Source organism: Pteropus medius, unplaced genomic scaffold (genome assembly GCF_902729225.1).
Source record: "Pteropus medius unplaced genomic scaffold, Ma_sr-lr_union100, whole genome shotgun sequence".
Classification (NCBI taxonomy): domain Eukaryota; kingdom Metazoa; phylum Chordata; class Mammalia; order Chiroptera; family Pteropodidae; genus Pteropus; species Pteropus medius.
This window is the reverse complement of record NW_024355206.1, coordinates 6340785-6358540: the sequence shown is the minus strand read 5'-3', so window position 1 is coordinate 6358540 and position 17756 is coordinate 6340785. Positions and strand designations below refer to the sequence as shown.

At 58.4% G+C, this 17756-nt stretch overlaps 1 protein-coding gene across 13 annotated transcripts in view; it reads left to right on the top strand.

Annotated features, from left to right (window-relative positions):
* Window positions 1-17756, top strand: part of TBC1D2B (TBC1 domain family member 2B) — a 43283-nt gene that overhangs the window by 9747 nt on the left and 15780 nt on the right. For 3 of the 13 annotated variants that reach the window (XM_039858351.1, XM_039858338.1, XM_039858348.1), the window contains exons 2-4: window positions 4532-4685; window positions 12721-12886; window positions 15200-15360. In XM_039858351.1, the coding sequence (XP_039714285.1) occupies window positions 4532-4685; window positions 12721-12886; window positions 15200-15360 (481 nt within the window). Of the gene's footprint in view, window positions 1-1568; window positions 1807-1915; window positions 2082-2321; window positions 3026-3233; window positions 3613-3654; window positions 3883-4531; window positions 4686-12720; window positions 12887-15199; window positions 15361-17756 lie in introns of those variants that run through there. The other 10 variants (XM_039858339.1, XM_039858345.1, XM_039858346.1 and 7 more) reach the window with 10 other exon arrangements.

Sequence of the window (17756 nt, the reverse complement as noted above, 5' to 3'; positions counted from 1 at the left end):
GGGGAAAGTGTCCCTGGGGTCCAACAGAAGAGACAGGTGGCCGGGGTCTGTCTCCCCAGGAGTGGGCTCCCGGGCTGTGGGGACAGAGGCTCCTGGGAGCAGCTGAGGCATCACGTGGTTCTCACCAACTGTCAGGGACTGAATTCCACCAGGGACTGGAAGCCGCGCGCATGTGGCCTGGCTACGTGTCTGAACGGGCGCCTGGTGGCACCTGACGCAGCCGCCGTCTGTCATCGCAGAGCTGTGCCTGCCCTTCCCCGGACCTCCTCGCAGCTGCGTAGGGGGACAGTCAAAGTGGCTTTGCAGTGGGATCCCACGCGGGGGTCGGCGCCAGTGTGAACCGGGATTTTAGCTGCCTTGAGGCAGCAGCAGGGGACGAACGTGAGGACAGGGCGTGTCGGGCCTGTGAGTGTTTTGCTGTATTCGGGGCACCTTGCTAGTCATCTTGGGCCCTGCAAGGCCAGCGGGTCTGGCCTGTGCCTTCGGGGGCGTAGGTGGGTGAGGCGCACACAGAGCGTGCCTCCACCGCTGGGGTGGCGCCTGTGACCTCCCCGTCCAGGGGGCAGAGGGCCTGAGGCGTGGGTCAGGGCGGCCTCCTCTGGAGGGGGCATTTGCTTTGGGCTCTGAGGGCCGAGTAGGAGCTGGAGACACGGGTGTCATGGGGGACCAGGGTGTGACCCTGAGCCTCCGGACAGATGCCGATCCCAGGCTCCTGCGGGCTGCCGGCCTGGCCTCGGCCCTCACTGCCGAGCGGTGGAGCCCGGCCTCGCCTCTGCCCCTTCCAGCACGACTGGACCTGTGCGGCTCTCCAGGATCCAGGACACGGGCGCTGCAAATAGTCACTGCGGATGGGGCGGGCCAGGTACTGGTTCTCGCCAGCCCGGCTCGTGGCCCCCTCTGGCGGTGGGTGCTTGGTGAATGTAGGGCGGGGGTGGCAACCTCGGCACTGACCAGATCGTCTGCCACCAGCCAAGTGGTTGGTAAGTGGGGGGGAACTCCCAGACCACTTGCCGCATTTTGGGAGGGGTCAGCAAAGGTCGTGAGGCTGTGAGCCAGTCCACCAGACCCATTTTGGGGGAACCTACAGAATGTTGGCATCTCCGTGGATGTGAGCTGCCTGAGGCTCCTGGTTTAAGAAGGAAGCCGTCTTCCGTCACGAAGTCCTAGGGGAGGGGGGCAGCGCTGACTGCTCCCCAAGAACCCCGTGCCCTTGGCCTGCGTGTGCACCCCCAGGCCGTTTCCCACCCTCTGGGTTTCCCACCAACCTTGGCTCAGAATGGAGCGTATTTGCCATCATGCCCCAGACCAGCCTGTTCAGTACAAATACAACCTGAGCCGTGAGAGATACTCGTAAGTTTTGGATACCCACATTAAACAGACGGTTGATTGTGATAAATACGTGTCACTCGGCCCAGCGTATCCAGAACGTTTCACCATGCGGTGCCAGCCGTGCCTCCCCCGCTCCGCAGCCACGTGCAGCTGTGGTCACCATGTTGGGGTGACTGTAGACCGGCTTTACTTGTCGAACCAAGACTGGGGTGGCTAGTTTCGGATTCTGCATCTGACAGGACTGAGCAAGGCTGAATTTCGAATCGGCGTGCGGCAGAGACCCCGGGTGGATCACGCAGAGGCTTTCTGGATTTCTGCGATTTCACGTGTGGTCCTGCCCCGTCCTGTGGCTGCGTGCGTCTGAGTGTTGGCTTTCGGCTTCCTGTGGGGAGGGCCTTCCTGCCTCCCCCGCTGCTGGCACCCGCCCCAGAGCCTCGTGCACACAGAGCTGCCTGAGATCGAAGTCAGATGCTTTCAGTGAGTTTGAGATTTTTTTAAAGGAAACAACCGTTAATCATTGTCTCGAGGTAGTTTTGCCTGCCTCATAGACCAGATTTCTGTGACATGAATAATATGTCAGACATTGAAAGCATGTGATCTTAAAGGTTTTTTGCCCCAGGAATTTAGTGAGAGATGATTAAGAAGTGACTAGTTGTTCCCAGTTAGAGTTAATACTCGGAGATTTAAAGGAAGAAGGTTTTCTCGTAAAAAGATTTTTCGTGGTGCCTGCGTTGCTGGAGACAGCCGGAGAGGTTAGTGAAGGGTCTCACCCAACAAGTGTGCGCCCAGTTTCCTGAGCACCAAGGGACACGGGAGCCGTGTGGGCGGAGGAGAAGGAGCAAGAGTCCTGCAGCCCCTGGCGATCTGCCTGGGGTGGGGGCCCAGCTGGGGGCTGGTGGGAGGACCAGACGCATGCGCATGCACGCCCCAACACTCTGGGGTCGGGAGGTTCGGAGCTAAGTAGGGGCTCTGGGAAAGGAGGAGGGGGGTGAGGGGGGCTTTGGGCCCTGGTGCCGGCCGTGGCTGTGTCCCAGCTTCTGCCTCTCCATCCTCTACGAGGGCTGGGTCCCCTTCTTCTGCCCCAGAGCCAGGCTGAGCCCCTTCCATCATCCTCCCTGTGGCCCAGACCGGAACCTTCTCCCCCTTTTTGATGCAGTGACGTTATCTCGTCATGTCCTTGCCTTGCTAAGAATCCAGGAAGGTACCGGGGTCCCTTCGGGCCTGTCCCTGGCATTCCAGCCCCGCTCCCCCGGGCCCCTCAGCGCCCCCTCGCCGTGCTCTCCTGCCTCTGGCCTTTGCCCACACTCTGTCCTCCGCCTGTGCTTCTGCCCGCTTCCTCTCTGCACCAGGCTCCTGCGTCCGTTCACGGTTACCTGTTCATTCCTTTCTTATTTATTCAGCAGATACGGACCTGCTGTTTGTGGCACTGAGCTAGATGCTAGAAGAGTGGGGACATCTTGGGGTTTGCCTTTATCGGAGAAGACAGACATTAAGTCAGCACTGAGAGCCTTTCGCTTCTGCGGGGGGCCGGCCTCCCGGACTTCGAGTGTCACGGCCCCCGTCGCAGCCCCTCTGTGTGGTTAGACGTCTTTGCTTGGCGCTCGGCGGGCGGAGCAGCCCGCCTCAGCCCCGCGGCCTCGGTCTGCACGCGACACACTCCCAAAGCTACTGGCTTGTTTTCCTGTCTCTCCTGATTCCAAGTATCTGTTAGTCCAGATAGTAGATGTTGGTCGAATGGGTGGCTGAAACGATCACTCAGCTGATAGCTGCAAGAACTTCCTGTGCAACATCCGGAGATCCTGTAGTGGGTGGTGTTCCTTACCTGGGACTCTGTGCACAGGCGTCGTTGGGAGCGCCCAGGCGGCAGCGGCAGGAGCTCTGGGGCTGTCCCAGGCTCGTGGACAGCGGCGCTTTGGCCTCCAGGTCTGTCGCTTGCTGTCGAGCCTGCGAAGCAGTTCTCCAGATTGCCTCTGCGCCTGGGACCAGTCGGTGTCTGGTCACCTCGCTGCCTGCCGGTGTTGCTGAGGTCCCGTAAATGTGCCGTGGCCCGCTTCCCGGGGCTCCCCTGTGGGGCCCACACCTGCCATCTGGCCCTCTGCATCTTGGTTGGTTTCTTTAAAACATACACATAGTGAAATCCACTCTTTCCGGTATGTAGTTTGAGTTTGGACAGACACACAAACTCACCGGTCGCCATCACAGGCAGAATGCAGACAGCTCCATCAGCCCAGACCCCCACGTGCCGTCAGCCACTGCCCTCACCCCAAGCCCTGGCAACCGCAGGTTGGTTTTCTGCCCTTACCGTTCTGCGTGTTTGGGAATGTCACCTCCGTGGAGTCCTGCGGTTCGGAGCCCTTCGGGTCGGGCCGCTTTCCGTGTGTGTTTAACGTGCCTCACGCGGCGTGGATCCGTGCTCGGTCCTGTCGCCGGGTGGCGTCCCAGTGTGTGGATGAGCTGCCGTTCGTCCGCTCAGCAGATGATGCCCGTTTGGCTTGTTTTCAGTTTTTGCCGATTACGAGGAAAGCCTCTGAACATTTGCGTGCGGGTTTTTGTGTAAGTGCGTTTTTATTCCTCTGGGGCGTGCCTAGGAGTGGGGTTGCCGGGTGCTCGGGAAGTATGTTTATGAGCAGCTGCCGAGCCGCGTTCCAGACACACTGCCGCCTGCGTCCCCACCGGCAATGAATGGTCTACGTGCTCTTTAAAAATGTCAGCTCGAACAATTTTAGCCATCGTGATGAGCGTGCAGTCTCGTCTTCGGTTTGCATCGTCCCCGGCACACTGTCCCAGGTGCTGGCGGAGTTTAAGCACCACTATTTCATTTGGTTTGGCAAGGATGTCATCCATGCCTATGTGAGATCTGGTTTCTTAAGATCAAATTTATAGGCTCTCAGTGAAAGGGCAGCGGGAATATCAGGCCTTCTTAAAACCTCTCGAGGATAATGTTTTATTTTATCATTCTGTAATTTTAGAATTCAGAAAGAGTTCTTATGAGAGTAAAATGCCTTATGTTAAAATTGCTATTTGCTTGAACAGTTTGTGGGCGAAAGCTGCTAATCTTGAAATTTAGATTTACTTGGCTCGTCAACGCTCCCTTTCAGGTGGGAAGGAGTACGGTCTGCCCTCAGAAAACATCACACATTTAAGCCCTTCGGCTTCTTGGCGGCCGTGACACTTTCCACCTCCCCCCGCCCTCCCTTTTCAGGCTCCGAATCGTCAGCTGATGACCTACTGGCTGCAGGAGCTTCAGCAGAAGAGATGGGAGTATTGCAACGGTCTGGACACGGTCAAGTGCGACAGCCGGGCCCCCCCCACTCCCGGGGACTTCGCTAAGGGCCTCGTAGCCAGAGACAGCGCAGGTGAGTCGGGCGGCGCCCGTGCCCGCTCTCTGCGTGGCGCCGTTCCACGCAGCGGGCCGGCCTGGTGGGGCAGGTTAGGGCACGAATCGCGGTCGTGGCCCCTTGTGGACGGGCGGCTTTCCGCAGTCACTGAGCATCCAGGTCCACGAGCGCGTTTAAACCTGTGACGACCGGGGGGTCAGGCGAGGCCAGCGCCAAGCCCCCGAAGAGATGGTAGGCTGAGTCGACAAGTGGTGCATGTGCTGGGGTGACTCCCGTGTGACCCCAGAGCCGGCCCGCTGTCCCTGCCCGAAGGCAGAGTCCCCACACCCGCACCTGCACACTTGGCCAGAGTTGCCGGCGTTTGCAGATGCTCGTGGACACGGAAAGTGTCCTCAAAGCAGTGACGTGTGACCTGGTGACGCTTCTAAGGAAGACGCACTGTCCAACACCGATTCCGTTCCTTTCTGACTTTGCGGCATTTCCACAGCTCGTGGGAATCCCTGGCCACCTGCGCTGTAGAGATAAATAACGTGAATATCAACAATTAACCCCCGTGATCTGCTCGTGACTGCTTGCGGGGAGCCCTGTTCCATAGACGAGCAGGACCAGTTCCCTGCTGACCGGCCCACTCCCTGCGAAGACTGTAGGGCGGGGCTGTGTCGTGGCCCCCGCTCTTCATACAGGGAGAAGACAGGCGGCGGGAAGGGCAGGCCCCTGAGCCCTGGTCAGGCGTGCAGGGGCCAGGCCCTACGCTGGCCCTTCTCGGGGATCAGGGGGTGCCTGCCGACATCCAGGCCGGCACGGGCTGGCGCTCACACCTGCAGCGAGACACGGCCACGCGTCCCAGGTCCCGGGAGCCAGCGGTGTGGGCACGTGTGCGGCCAGCTTGTTTTAGAAGCACGTGCCTTCTTGGGCTTTTAATTATCTTTTTCCTCCAGAGTGCGGTTTTGCCGCCTACTGTGTTTTTAGCGGCCACAGTATTTGTCAGCAGGCGAGCCCTCTGGTCAGTGAGCAACCCTGTCTCCGCTTCGTACCTGCCGACACGTCCTGTGACAGCTCTCGGCACGCTCAGTCATTTTCACCGACGTCTTAGCTCCGGACCCTGAGGGCCAAGGCGCCGCCTCCATATTCAAGCCTGAACCCCTCTGTGTTTGGTTCACCGTCCTACTCAGTGTTGACGGAGTCTTTTTAAAGCTACTCTTGTCGTGCCTTTGATCAAAAGCTCAGCGAGTCGGCATTGGAGCCACCGGGAACACGTGGGAGCTGCAGGGGAGCTGGCGGGAGTCGCGATGGCGGCTCCTGCTCGGGCACGGAAGGTCCCGGTTTGCCTCGGTCCCTTTATTTTGAGGACACAGCGCTTCTCCAGCAGAGGCTCGGCGGTGGCTCCTAAAAGGGGCAGAGAAGTGGCACGAGCCACGCAGTCTGTGTGGCACATGTCCTTCCCTCTTCAAGCCCAGATGCTGCTGCTGGGGAGCCAGAGCCGTATCGGGAGCCCATTCGGTTCTGTTCACTCGGTTCGGGGACCCTTCGTGTGGGAACGTGGAGTGCGCACCACTGACATTGACTCATCCTTCAGCACAGTGGGCCCCCGTCCTGGGCTTGACCCCGCCCCTCACGGCGTCTGTGGTTGAGCAGGTGTGAAGGACACATGACGTGAGTGTGAGAGGGACTTTCAGGGGACGGAGGTCCAGGAGTGGGTGAGCACAGCGAGGGGGCCTCTCTGAGCAGGTGGCAGCTGAGCTGAGACCTGACCGGTGACCAGGGCTTAGCTAGTAGAGAGGGAGGAGTTTCAGGGTCGAGGGCTGGAGCCTGGTGCCTTCTGGGGCTGAGAGGAGGCCACATGGCCCTAGGGAGGGAGCGGTGGGTGAGCCGAGCTGGAGGCCACTCAGGCCAGAGCGGACGGAGTCTCGATGTCTGGGTGTGGGATTTTGGACTCTATCCTGAGAGCGTTGGAGTGTTAGATGGCTTCTAAGGACAAATACTGCAGCTTTGGACCACTGGGCAGTTTACGAGACTGTAGTTCTTCAGGGAGTCAGAAAGCCTGGAGGAGGCAGTCGAGAAGAAAGACTGCACTTTAGCCTCTTTTGTTTTATCATCAGAGGTAAAAATTGGTTGAAAAATAACACGTGGATGTGGCTGTGGTGTTTCTGGAGCCATGCTGGCCGTTCCCCGCCCAGCCCGGCCTAACCACGCTGCCGCCAGCTAGGATCGAAGAAGAATGCTTTTCTGACTCTGATTTGTGTGAAAAACAAAACCTCTAGTTTCTTCACCTCTTTCCCAGTTGGGTAACATTTCCAGTTGTCTAACGGGCGTCACCCACCGGCACACTCCCAGTGCCCAAGGCCAGTACGGGGGGAGAGAAGGAGGACCGTTTTCTGCCGGTAGCAGTGTATCCACAGGCAGCTCAGTCTCGGGGGAGAAGCCCCGCGGGCCCGGGTCGAGCCTCGGCTCTCGCATTTACTGCTTGTCAGACCCTAAGTTTTTCTTCTAACAAGAACGAAGGCCTGTGGAGATGAAGTTTATTGGGATAGAGCATCACCCACTTGTAGGCGCGTCGCCTGGTGCTGCAGGTGCAGCCAGAAGCACAGGGCCAGAGGTGCGCGCAGGAGCCTTACCTGCTCTTGGGGTGTTAGAGCATTTCCTGGCCTTGGTGACAGCTGAACCGAGTCCTCAAGGTCAAGTAAGAGCCGCCACGTGAAGCAAGAGTGGAAAGGCTGGAGGCCTGAGAGACCAAGTGCCCAGCTGGAAGGGAGAGTGGGCAGGCGGGAGTGGCCCCAGAGAAAGCCGGATGGGCGATCCAGGGCCGGACGTGGAAGGCGTGGCGAGTGACGGGCGGATGTGCACGGGAGGCGAGGACCCCTGGCCGAGGGGCAGGGACGGGTTCCGGGTAGTGAGAGGCTCTCGGGTGTCCTGGCTGGAAACTCCAGCAGCCTCGACCTGGGCCGAGCCGGGCGGACGGCAGCGAGTGAGCAGATCCGGAGCTCACGTGGTGGGACCTGGAGGGTGTAGAGGTGGGGTTAGAGTTGAGGGAGATGGAGCGCACGGGGTGGCGTCGGCCGCTTGGCATCGGGGTAGTAACGGCGACCTCGTCTGCCCCCCACTCCCCGCCCCCGGAGTTGGGCCGTGAGGGTCACGTGGGAAACCGCGTTGCTGAGCGTAGGGCACGCGCGTGTGTACGCGTGTGTGTACATGTAGGTTACCATTTCGAGTCAGGGTGCTGTCCAGCTGCAGCGAATGGGAAACCTGACGAATGGGGATTTAGGGGGACTTGTCTCGTGACAGGCGGTTCGTGGCTGGCGAAGCTGCTCATCGGTGCCGTTGAGGGACCCACTCTGTCCCCCATCCCTAGTGCGTTAGCTTTTCTCCTCGGCCAGCTGCCTCTGGGACTGGCCCCCACAACCAGGAAGCCTTGGCCGTGCTCCGGAGCTCAAGCCAGGTTCCACGGCCACCCCGGCTAGCGGGGAGTCCGCGAAGGGAGGCGAGCGTCGCAGCTGCCGGGGAGCCGCCCTCAGCACCGGGTCTGTGGGGAAGGAGGACTTGGAACAGCACTGGGTGTGCAGCCCGCCCTGTCACAGCTGCCAGAGCCACGTGGTCGGAGTGATTGGGATCTGCCGCTTTCTGTTAAATCAGCCATCAGAGAGTGGGGTGACTTTGTCCTCTGTTTATCTGCTCTGTGGACCTGCCTTTCCTCAGCCCGGCCTCTGAAGGTCTCTGAGGTCGGCCACGCCTCGGACACCAGCCACTCTGCTCTTCTGTGTTTGCGGAAAGGCCTAGTTTCAATACAGATGAATAATTTGCAAAGTTATCTTTGCAAATGAGGGTCCCAGACCTTGGCTGTAGGGAATGAGGTAGCCAGAAGCCAAAGGAGGCGTCCATAAAAAGCTAATGACCTCATTTCAGGATGCGTGTCCAGCACATTTGTTTACTCATTTCCCACTCATGAGCAAATGAGCCAGGAGTAGCGAGAGTTTTGTTTTTTAAGACTTGAGACTTTGGGACAACGGGAGCCCTCACCGTCCCGGGAGGCATGAGTGCCCAAGCGCCTGTGTGCGTGCGGAAGGCGTGTCTTGCAGAATCGGGCGTCGTGAAGACGGTTGGGGGATGAGCACACGTTTCCTCCCCGAAGCGGCCGCCTGGGCTGTGCGGCTGTCGTGTGTCTGCAGCCGGTGCGGCAGGCGGTGGGAGCGGTGGGCGGAAAACCGCAGGGCGGGACGCACTGGCAAAGCCGCGGGAATTCCGTGATCACGGCGGGATCCCGCAAAGCGGTCACAGAGGCTGTGACTCTGTGAAATCCCATTCGTAAAGTCCCGCACCGTGCCAGGTGTCCTTCGAAAGTACAGAAGTCGTGGTAATCGGCAGCGTCCTGCCGGGGTGGAGGCCGCGCGTGTCTCCACGCTGGGGCCGATGCCGCTTCCCCATCTGCGAGCTGCTCTCGGGGCTCCTCCTGTGATTCTGACGTCACACCATGGGCGGCGGTGATGAGCGGGGTTCGGGTCCAGCCTCCTGGAGCGGATCTGAAAGGACTTTGCACGACGGGCTGGGGTTTGGTGCCAGCGGGGACAAGCGGAGCCGGCTCGCAGGGGAGCAGGGAGGCGTGAGAGGCCACAGAGGCAGCCGTGGAGTCAGGGGTGCACCTGCACCTCCAATTCAGGGGTCTCTCAGAGGCCAGGAGGCAGATGAGCACATGTCCATTAGAGACTGCAGTCTCCTGACTCATCCCCGGAGCCCAGAGAAGGCATCCCCCGTGGGGCCACCTTAGAGGGTGCCCCGCCGTCTCCGCCTCTTCACCGAGCTCTGCACCTGTTTGCCGAGTCCCTCCTGCCTGCTGGGCGTGGGCTGTGCAGCTGTCAACAAGCAAGACCAGTGTCCGGTTCTCCCAGGATTTATGTCCTTGGCAGCGGGTGTGGGAGAGCAGGTGGACAAGTGATCAGCGAGACACGTGGACTGGCCTCCTGGGGCTCTTGGAGCCTGCGGCTCGCCACCTGTCCTTTGAGGCTCAGTCCCCCCGTGCCCTCACTGGGGAGGTATCTCTAACTACTCCCACCTCCTCCTTCGCTGTCTGGATTAAACGCGTTCGAGAAAGAGGGAAAAAGCAGCTTCAGATGAACCGCGTTCTGCGCTCCATCTCCGGTGGTGACTTCCAGGCTGCCTGTGGAGTGTTCTCGACAGATGTGGGCACGGTCTCCCCCTGCGCCCTGTGCGCCTCCCCTGGGTGGCACTGCGTCCTGGGTTTGGCTTGGTGAGCTCCCTCCCACAGCACTCAGCTCTGCTTGACTGGGGCAGCGGCTAGCAGTGGGAGACGGGACGGGGGTGGCCCCCCCCCGATGCCCCGCAGGCCGCCCTGCAGGCCCTGGGTCAGCGCGCCGTGCTGTGGGGCAGTGCCTGCGGATCTGGGGAGCCGGGACTGACGGGGCCGGGCCGGCCGGCATCAGAGCCTGGGAAATGCACACTGGAGTCTGGAGCTCGCTGGGAGTTGCCCGGCAGGCATTTGGAAACTCCAGAAGGAGCAGAGGGCGTGTTCCAGCGAAGCCTTCGGGCGCAGGCTTCTCCCCCACGGCAGCTGCAGGCTGGGGCGTGGTCCGGGGTCCGGGTCCAGGTCCGGGTCCCACCCTAGAGTGCAGGCTGCGTCCGGATGCCGATGTGCGGGCGTGTGCTGAGGGGAGGCCAGTGGCTCCACTCGTAACTAAGCAAATCTCACCCGGTCTTTTAAAAACCCCAAACCAGACAAATATAACAATAATAGCAAAACCGAGGACAAGCTGCTTTTTCACAGCACATAATGACTTCACCAGAGGATCTTTTTCCCCGACAGCCTCCCTGGCCTCTCGTCTTTTCCCTCCCCCCAGCCCCAGGGCCCCGGACTTCGCCAGGAAGCATTTCCGGTGTGGCCTGAGGACAGGTGCAGGTCGCGTTGTCTTTGTCACACAAAGCCTTCGGCAGTCTGCCCCCGAGGGGCCATCCCCCTGCCGCCAGCCCACACAGGAAGAGAGGCTGCAGTCGGCTGTGCGGTTCCTGGTGTTTGCTTCCTGGCTTGGCTTAGGACTGAGGCGCTTTGCCTGCAAGGGCCACAGGGAAGGACCCAGCGCGGGCAGCCGCGGGCCTCTTCACCCTCCTGCCGCCTCCTCGCCCGCCGGCTGCTGGCACACGCACCCCCCAGTGCAGGGCGCCCCGTCCAAAAGGTACGGCCGCTGCGCCCGCGTGGCGCGGGTCCACCTCAGGGCAGGTGGCCGCCTTCCGGCCCTCACCCCGGCTCGTGGGTCCTGACGAGCGGAGCAGGTGGAGGACAGCGCCCCTCTTAGCGGTGTTCAAACTCGTTTTCTGTTTCCTTCCTGGCACTTTTTTTCCGTATGAAATCGAGGGGGGCACCCGTATGTCAAAGCGTAGAAAGGGGCGCCACCGTGGGTGCCGCCGAGGGTGGGAGCCCTCCCTCCCCTCCCTCGAACAGTCCCGGGCATCTCCTGGAGCGCCCCCTCCCAGGAGGGGTCCGGACGCCCGGACTCCACACATCTGTGTGCCTGGCTTGGCATTTTGTCACCTGGCGTCTCTCTCCTAGATGCGCCCCCCAGGGCCACAGCCGCGTCTCCCCGTTGCACCCTCAGCACCTCTGCTTCCGTGAGGGTGACTCGACCCAGGAGTTGGGAGTCGTGGCCGTGTGTCACTTCCAGCCGCCTCGACTGGCGCTCGTCCCGCATTCGCAGCCGGGGCCCTCCCGGCTCCCAGCACAGCCTCTTGCTTTTCCTTCCAGAGCTGCCCCCCCCGCCCCCCCACGGCCTGTGCTGACTCTGCTGCCCGGAGCCGAGTTCCCCTGATAGCAACACAGCAGCCACCTTTTCGTGTCACACCGGGACTCGTTTCCCGGTGTGTGGTCAGAGCCCTTCCCACACCACCGCGGTGAGCGGCCAGCCCGCCCAGCGCCAGCCCGTCGTCAGACACCCTATTTGGACACAGATTGCCAGGGCCCTGCCACCCAGGGTTCCCGGAGCTTTGCGTCCTCCGCACAGACGCCCGCCCTAGGCGATGCGGATTGTGTCATGTAATTAGAAAGTCATTTTTTCTTGGACCTCAGTGTTCAGCAGTTCCGTTCTGGTTGGCATTGCCAAGTACAGAGTAGGGACTCTCTGCTGGAGGGAGGTGGAGGTGGCCGTCCTTCGCTGGTTTGAAACAATGTATTCTGCTTACAAACGCCCCCGTCCAGGAGGGAAGATCACTTGGAAGAGTACCAAGTATTTGCAGTTGGATACGTTGTTGTCTAAACTTTTAAAATTAGTTTTTATTATGGGAAATTTGAAACATCTGCAAAGAAAAGGTAACATAGTATCACCCTCACGGTTATTGGGTAGGTTCAGCTATTCACCATCCATCTGGTTTCATTGGTGCGCTCGCCCCCTTAATTTTGTTATTTTTGAAGCAAATAACATGTTATTTTCAGCAAATATTATTTCTTAAGTAACAAAATACTGTTATTTTGAAACAAATCTAGGGCTTTATCTCATGTCAGCCTTCGGCGTTTCAAGAGCTCACCTTTTAGAGCGTTTGGGTGTGAAGCGTGTCACGCTTCTGTGCCGCCTGTGCCTGTGACGTCACCAAGCTAGTCTTCTGTGAAATACACACTTTTCCAGCGTCACTGTTTGCAAGTATTAACAACTCTGTATGAGTTCGTGCTCCCCCACTTTCTTAGAGAAGAGGGAGTGTCGTGGAATCCGATCTGCACTTTGCTCGTTGTACAGCAGCTTCTCCCGGAAGTGGCTCCTTATCGGTTTAGGAGCCACACGACGCAGGAGAACGCAGCCTCCTGGTCCCTGGGCCGAGGCTGTTAGCACTTGGCAGTGTGAAGCACATCGCAGCCTGCCTTTGAGAAACGTGGATCTGCGTTAGATCACAAAACGGTTACGGGACACCCGAGCCACCAGGGATGGTGTTTTTATGTGACGTACATTAAAAATACGCCATGATGTGTGTATATAGATTTTTACGTGGCGTGTCGGTCAGCGTTTCACGGAGGATGTCGAGCTCCGTGTGCAAGCCGAGTGACCTGTGTCTGCCTCTCTTTCAGATTTCACTTCCCCACACCCAAATCCTTCTGCAGAAAAAGCCAGAAATGTCCTAGCCGTGGAAACTGCCCCAGGAGAGCTAGTGGGAGAACAGGCCGCAAGTCAGCCGGCCCCGGGGCACCCGAATTCCATCAATTTCTCTCTGAAGCAGTGGGGCACCGAGCTCAAGTGAGTCTTTGGGAGCCACACGTGACACTGAAGTGGGTGACTTCTGATAATACATGTTATAGTTTTCTACGTGGAGTCATAAAACCAGCCTACCTTTGTGCTGGTCTTTGTCACTTACAAGATGCTTGTGTAGAGTGCCTGTCACATGCCTGAGGCCGGGCCCATGCTTTCACACTTGTGTTTTAACGTAGCCGCCTACTCTGGGAGGCAGGCCCTGTGGTTGGCCTTTTGCAGAGACAGAAACCGGCCCAGGAAAAGTCCTCGTCCAAGTTCATGAGCCTCCCAAGTGACAGAACCAGCTTCTTATCCCTAGGGCCCAGCCCCTTTTCCAGGACCCCAGGCTGCCCGGACCCCACCCTCTGCGTGTACGTAGGCTAGTGAGAGCGGAGGTGGGTTGGTTTTGTTTTCGAGAAGCACTTTATTGAGATATAATTCACATCCCATCCAGTTCACCCATTTAAAACGTACAGTTCAGTGGTTTTTAATGCGTACGCAGAGCTGTACAGACATCGCCATGAGCAGCCTTAGAAGACACCCCCATGCCCCTCAGCAGTCACTTCCATTTCCCCCAGCCCTCCTCCCCGCCCTCCGTCTAGATGGATTTGCCAGTTCTGGACATTTTGTGCAAACGGCATTACACAGTACGGTGGTTTCTGTCGCAGCAGCATCAAGTTCACGAATCTTTCCTTCTCCAGGGTCTGGTCCAATGCGACCCCATCCGCTGTGCGTTCATCCTGGGCCTCGTGGATTTCTTCTGGCTTCCTAAACACGGGGAAGTCGTTACAATAACTTTTAAAGTCCTCATCTACTGGTTTTATCCTTTATTACTTCTGAGTCTGTTTCTGTTGCTGACTTTTCTCCTCAGTGAGTCATATTTTCCTACTTCTTTACATGCCCGGTAATTTTTTGACGGGATGCCTGATATTATGAGTTTACCTTTCTGAGTGCTGGATTTTTATTTTGTATTCCTGTAAATATTCTTGGACTTGGTTCTGGAAGGCGGTTTAATTGTTCGGAAACAGCTTGATACTTTTGAAGTCCCTTTTAAGCTTTGTTGGGAGGGAGGAGAGAGCAGCGTTAGGGGCCACGTTGGTGACGTTTGTTTGAGGAGGAGGTTTCCTGGTCCTCTGGACCAGACTCTGTCCCCGCCCTGTGCACCCTCAGATTGTTCCCTGCCTCAGGTGGCTCTCTCCCCGTCCGTGGGCCGCTGGCTTACACACAGCCCGCTAGCCCTCGCTGGGCACTCGGGGAGCCCTTTGATCTCCGAAGCCTCTGCACAGCCGTCTTCCCGCTCTGTGCCCTGTGAGCTCCGCCCGGGCCCCCGGCAGGCACCGGGCCTGGCCGCAGTCTCCACGCAGCAAGGTGGCAGCGAGGGCTCACCACGTTCGTGTCACGGTCAGGATCGCTGTGCCGCCTGACATGCAGCATCTGAGAAGCGTTGGCTGCGCTCAGTCAAATTTTTAGTTGTTTCGGGAACTGTAAATCCAGTCCCTGGTATTCTGTCTTCACTGGAAGCAGAAGTCCCAGATTAGGTTCTAAAAGTTTTAACGAAATATTTGTAGCAAGTGGGCAAGTGTGGAGCACAGCGGATCGATTTGTGGGTGGCCGCTCCTCAGCCGTGTGATTCTGTCGTTTTTTTTTAAAAAACAAATGAGAACATCGCAGATAGAGTTCGAATCCTCTCTTCTCCAAGATCCTGTTCTGTTCTTGCCATTCACAGAAGTAACCAGTGTCTGTATTTGATAATTATCGTTCACGTGTAGACTTTAAAAATGTGCACGTATGTATGTACGTCCATAAACGCCTATTAGAAGTGCGATCTCAAAGGGTTGAAACCGGATCCTGTTTGTACATGTCATTCTTCAATTTTCTTCCCTTCGTTCAGCATTTAAAAAGTGTTTATTCACATCATGCGTGTAGCTGTAGCTGGAAAGTGCGTTGCACAGAGATGTCTTCGCTTTGCCCGCTGGCTTACCCTACACGCCCTCAGGAGTGCCTGCCACACAGCACAGCAGGCACACAGGAGGTGTTTCCCGAGTGAACGCACCCATCTTCAGCGACGTGCAGTGTTGGAGTGTGTGAACAGGCTTCGGTTTGCTTACGTTTCCCTGCCGATGGGTGTTGGGGTTGTGTGTGCGTGTGCGTGTGCGGCTGCGGGCACCTCCCATCGTACCTTAGGCTCCTGGCTCCCTCTCCATGTCCCCGCCGACGCCGGATCCCATCCAAACTCTTCGTTTTTGCCAAACCTGTACATGTGAAATTGTGTCGTTTTACAATGAAAAAAATAATAACGCAGTTCGTTTTCCCCAATAGAAATTCCATGTATTCCTTCCGCCCCGGGAGAGGGCATGACAGTCGGAAGAGCGTGTTCTACACCAGCGAGGAGTGGGAGCTTCTGGACCCGAGCCCGAGGGACCTGGAGGAGTCCTCGGCACAGGAGGACAGGAGGAAGCAGACCCCCGAGGGAAACAAAGGTGCGGCTTCTGCTTCCTGTCCCCTCGCTGCCGTGGGCTCACACTGGGGACGCCGGAGCAGGCCTTTCCAGTGGCGTGAGGCCCGGCGGGTTCACGTGCTCTGTGTGGGCGATCGAACAAAGGCCTGAAAAATCGGATGTTACAAGACACAGATCCCTGTGTAGCACTTAAACTTTTTCAGAAGCTAGAACCTCAATGGTGCTCTCTGAGGAAATACTGATGTTAAAACTCGTTATTGCAGAAACTCGTACGCGAGAGTAGGCTGCGCGGTGTCGCAAGTTCTGGTGTCCTGGCGCCAGCGTCCACGGCTCTGACCTTGCGGTCTGCCTCATTTCCTCCACGTCGCCCCTGCCCTCCCGCCTCTGCCCGCCCCCACCGTCGCCTGGCCTGTTTGAAAGCAAATGCCAGATACCAGTCCGTTGCATCTGCAACTCTGTTCGTGGACGACTCTTTCACAAATTTCAGCCGCAGAGTCATGATTATACCTGGGAACAGTTGCAGCCAGCCCCGAGTGTTGCCTCACCCCCTCGTTTGTGGCCTGCAGACGTGGTCCGCGGCTGTCTGCTCGGGCCTCTCTTCTCCCTCCCCCGTTGCTGCGCTTGCTGAGGAAGCGGGGCCTCCGTGCCAGGGCCTTTGCTGGTGGCGTTTCTGTGGGGCAGCTTAACGGCGCCCACACCTCCGTTTCCTGCGTGCGGTCGTCAGAGCAGAGGCCGGGAGGGGCCCATAGGGTGCCGCGTGTTGCCTGCTGCACCGTGTCTGGCTTTCTCACTCGGTCATGTGAGGATGGATCAGGGTTTAGGGTTGTCGGCCTGACCCGTTCATAACAGTTCTCCATCTTTCTCGTGCCTGATGCTTTTAGCAGCCATTCACGGTCCTACATCTGTTCATCCCTTCAGGGAATATTGATGTTTTAAATGTAGACTGACGAGAAGCGATTTTGAGGTTCTGCTTCACACTCGGTTCTAGCGTGAGGCGGGATTTCGGGGCGTCTTTATTGGGTGAGCGAGCATTTACTGAGGAAATGTCCTGTTCCCTGGGAGAGGACCACCATGACTTGCTTGGAGGGGGAGCTCGCCTGTGTCCCGCAGGATGGGGGTGTGCGACACAATGTGACAGGCGTGGGGTGAGTGTGCTTTGTTACCAGCTGCCCGGCAGGGCGGTGGGAGCACACCCAGGAGCGGCGGAGCGGGGCTCCTGAGACCGCGGCGTGGGCCCCGGCTTCTGGGAGGCTGCGGGAAGGGACGGAAGTGGGCAGGGCTGGGAGGAAGCCTCGGAGGGCGGAGTGAGGGGAGGGATGGGCACCCCCAGGTCCCTCGGAGCAGCCTGGCCCTTTGAGGGGGAGCTGTGCTGAAGACACAGAGGGACAGAGGTGTCGCCGGCTCCGATCTGCTGGATGCACTGGCCTGTCCTGCAGCGGCTCCGGGAACCGGCCCGCCCCCTGTGCCGTTCTGGGAGGCAGACTGCCCTTCCTCGGGTGTCCTTGTATTGCTGCGGAAACATTTTCATTGAAGAATGACAGACAGAGAAGTCCCCAAATCAGGGCCATGTCGTAGCTCGCTGGATTGTCGCTCAGGGACAACACCCGTGTAGCCGGCACTCAGGTCGGAAGCGGGGAGGCCCCGGCCCCCAGGTGCCACCCCCTCGGGTAACCACTGGCCCCCTCCTCACGGCACAGATTTGTTTGGCCTGTTTTCTCACTTTATGTAAATGGGATGTATATAGCACGTACTCGTCGTGTCTCCCCTCTGTATTTCGAATTTGCATGTATTCGAATCCACCCGTGCTGTTTTATTTAGATCCCTCAATGTTTTTAAATACTCGTTTTTAAGGAAGAGAATACAGTCAAACTTTAAAACACGTGTTTATAATTTCTAAAACATACACTTGGGTTTTTTGGTTCATTTCTTTCTTACTGTGGACAGATTAGCAGAGATCAGCCAGGGGTCCTTGGTTGGTCTGCGTCGTGCCGTCCAGCTTCGCAGGGTGGCCCAGGCAGCGGCCATGCCCCTCCTTGGCCCCGTGTCCCAAAAGTACCCGAAAGGGGAAAACGATGGTGTGAATGTGGGGGTGTCCAAGGTTCTGAAATAAGTTTCGGAAAATAAACTTAACACGACCAAAGAATCTCAGGGGAGCGATAGGCTTCGTCGCTCGCTCCGCACCGCCGTCGGTGGGCCGTCTGTCATTCTTCGTCCGTCTTAAGGCGAAGATCGAGCAGCCACAGCGTGTGCTTTCAGGGTGGCCACGTGAGAACCTTGCGGGGAGGCCGGGGTTGTGCCTGGCTCGGCCTGGCCGCAGTCGAGCGTGGCGGACGCAGACGCGTCGCCGGGGCTGAGTGCAGGCGGCTCGGAGGTGTGTCTCGTCCGAGTTCCCAAGAGGAAGACTTGTCCTGCCCTTAA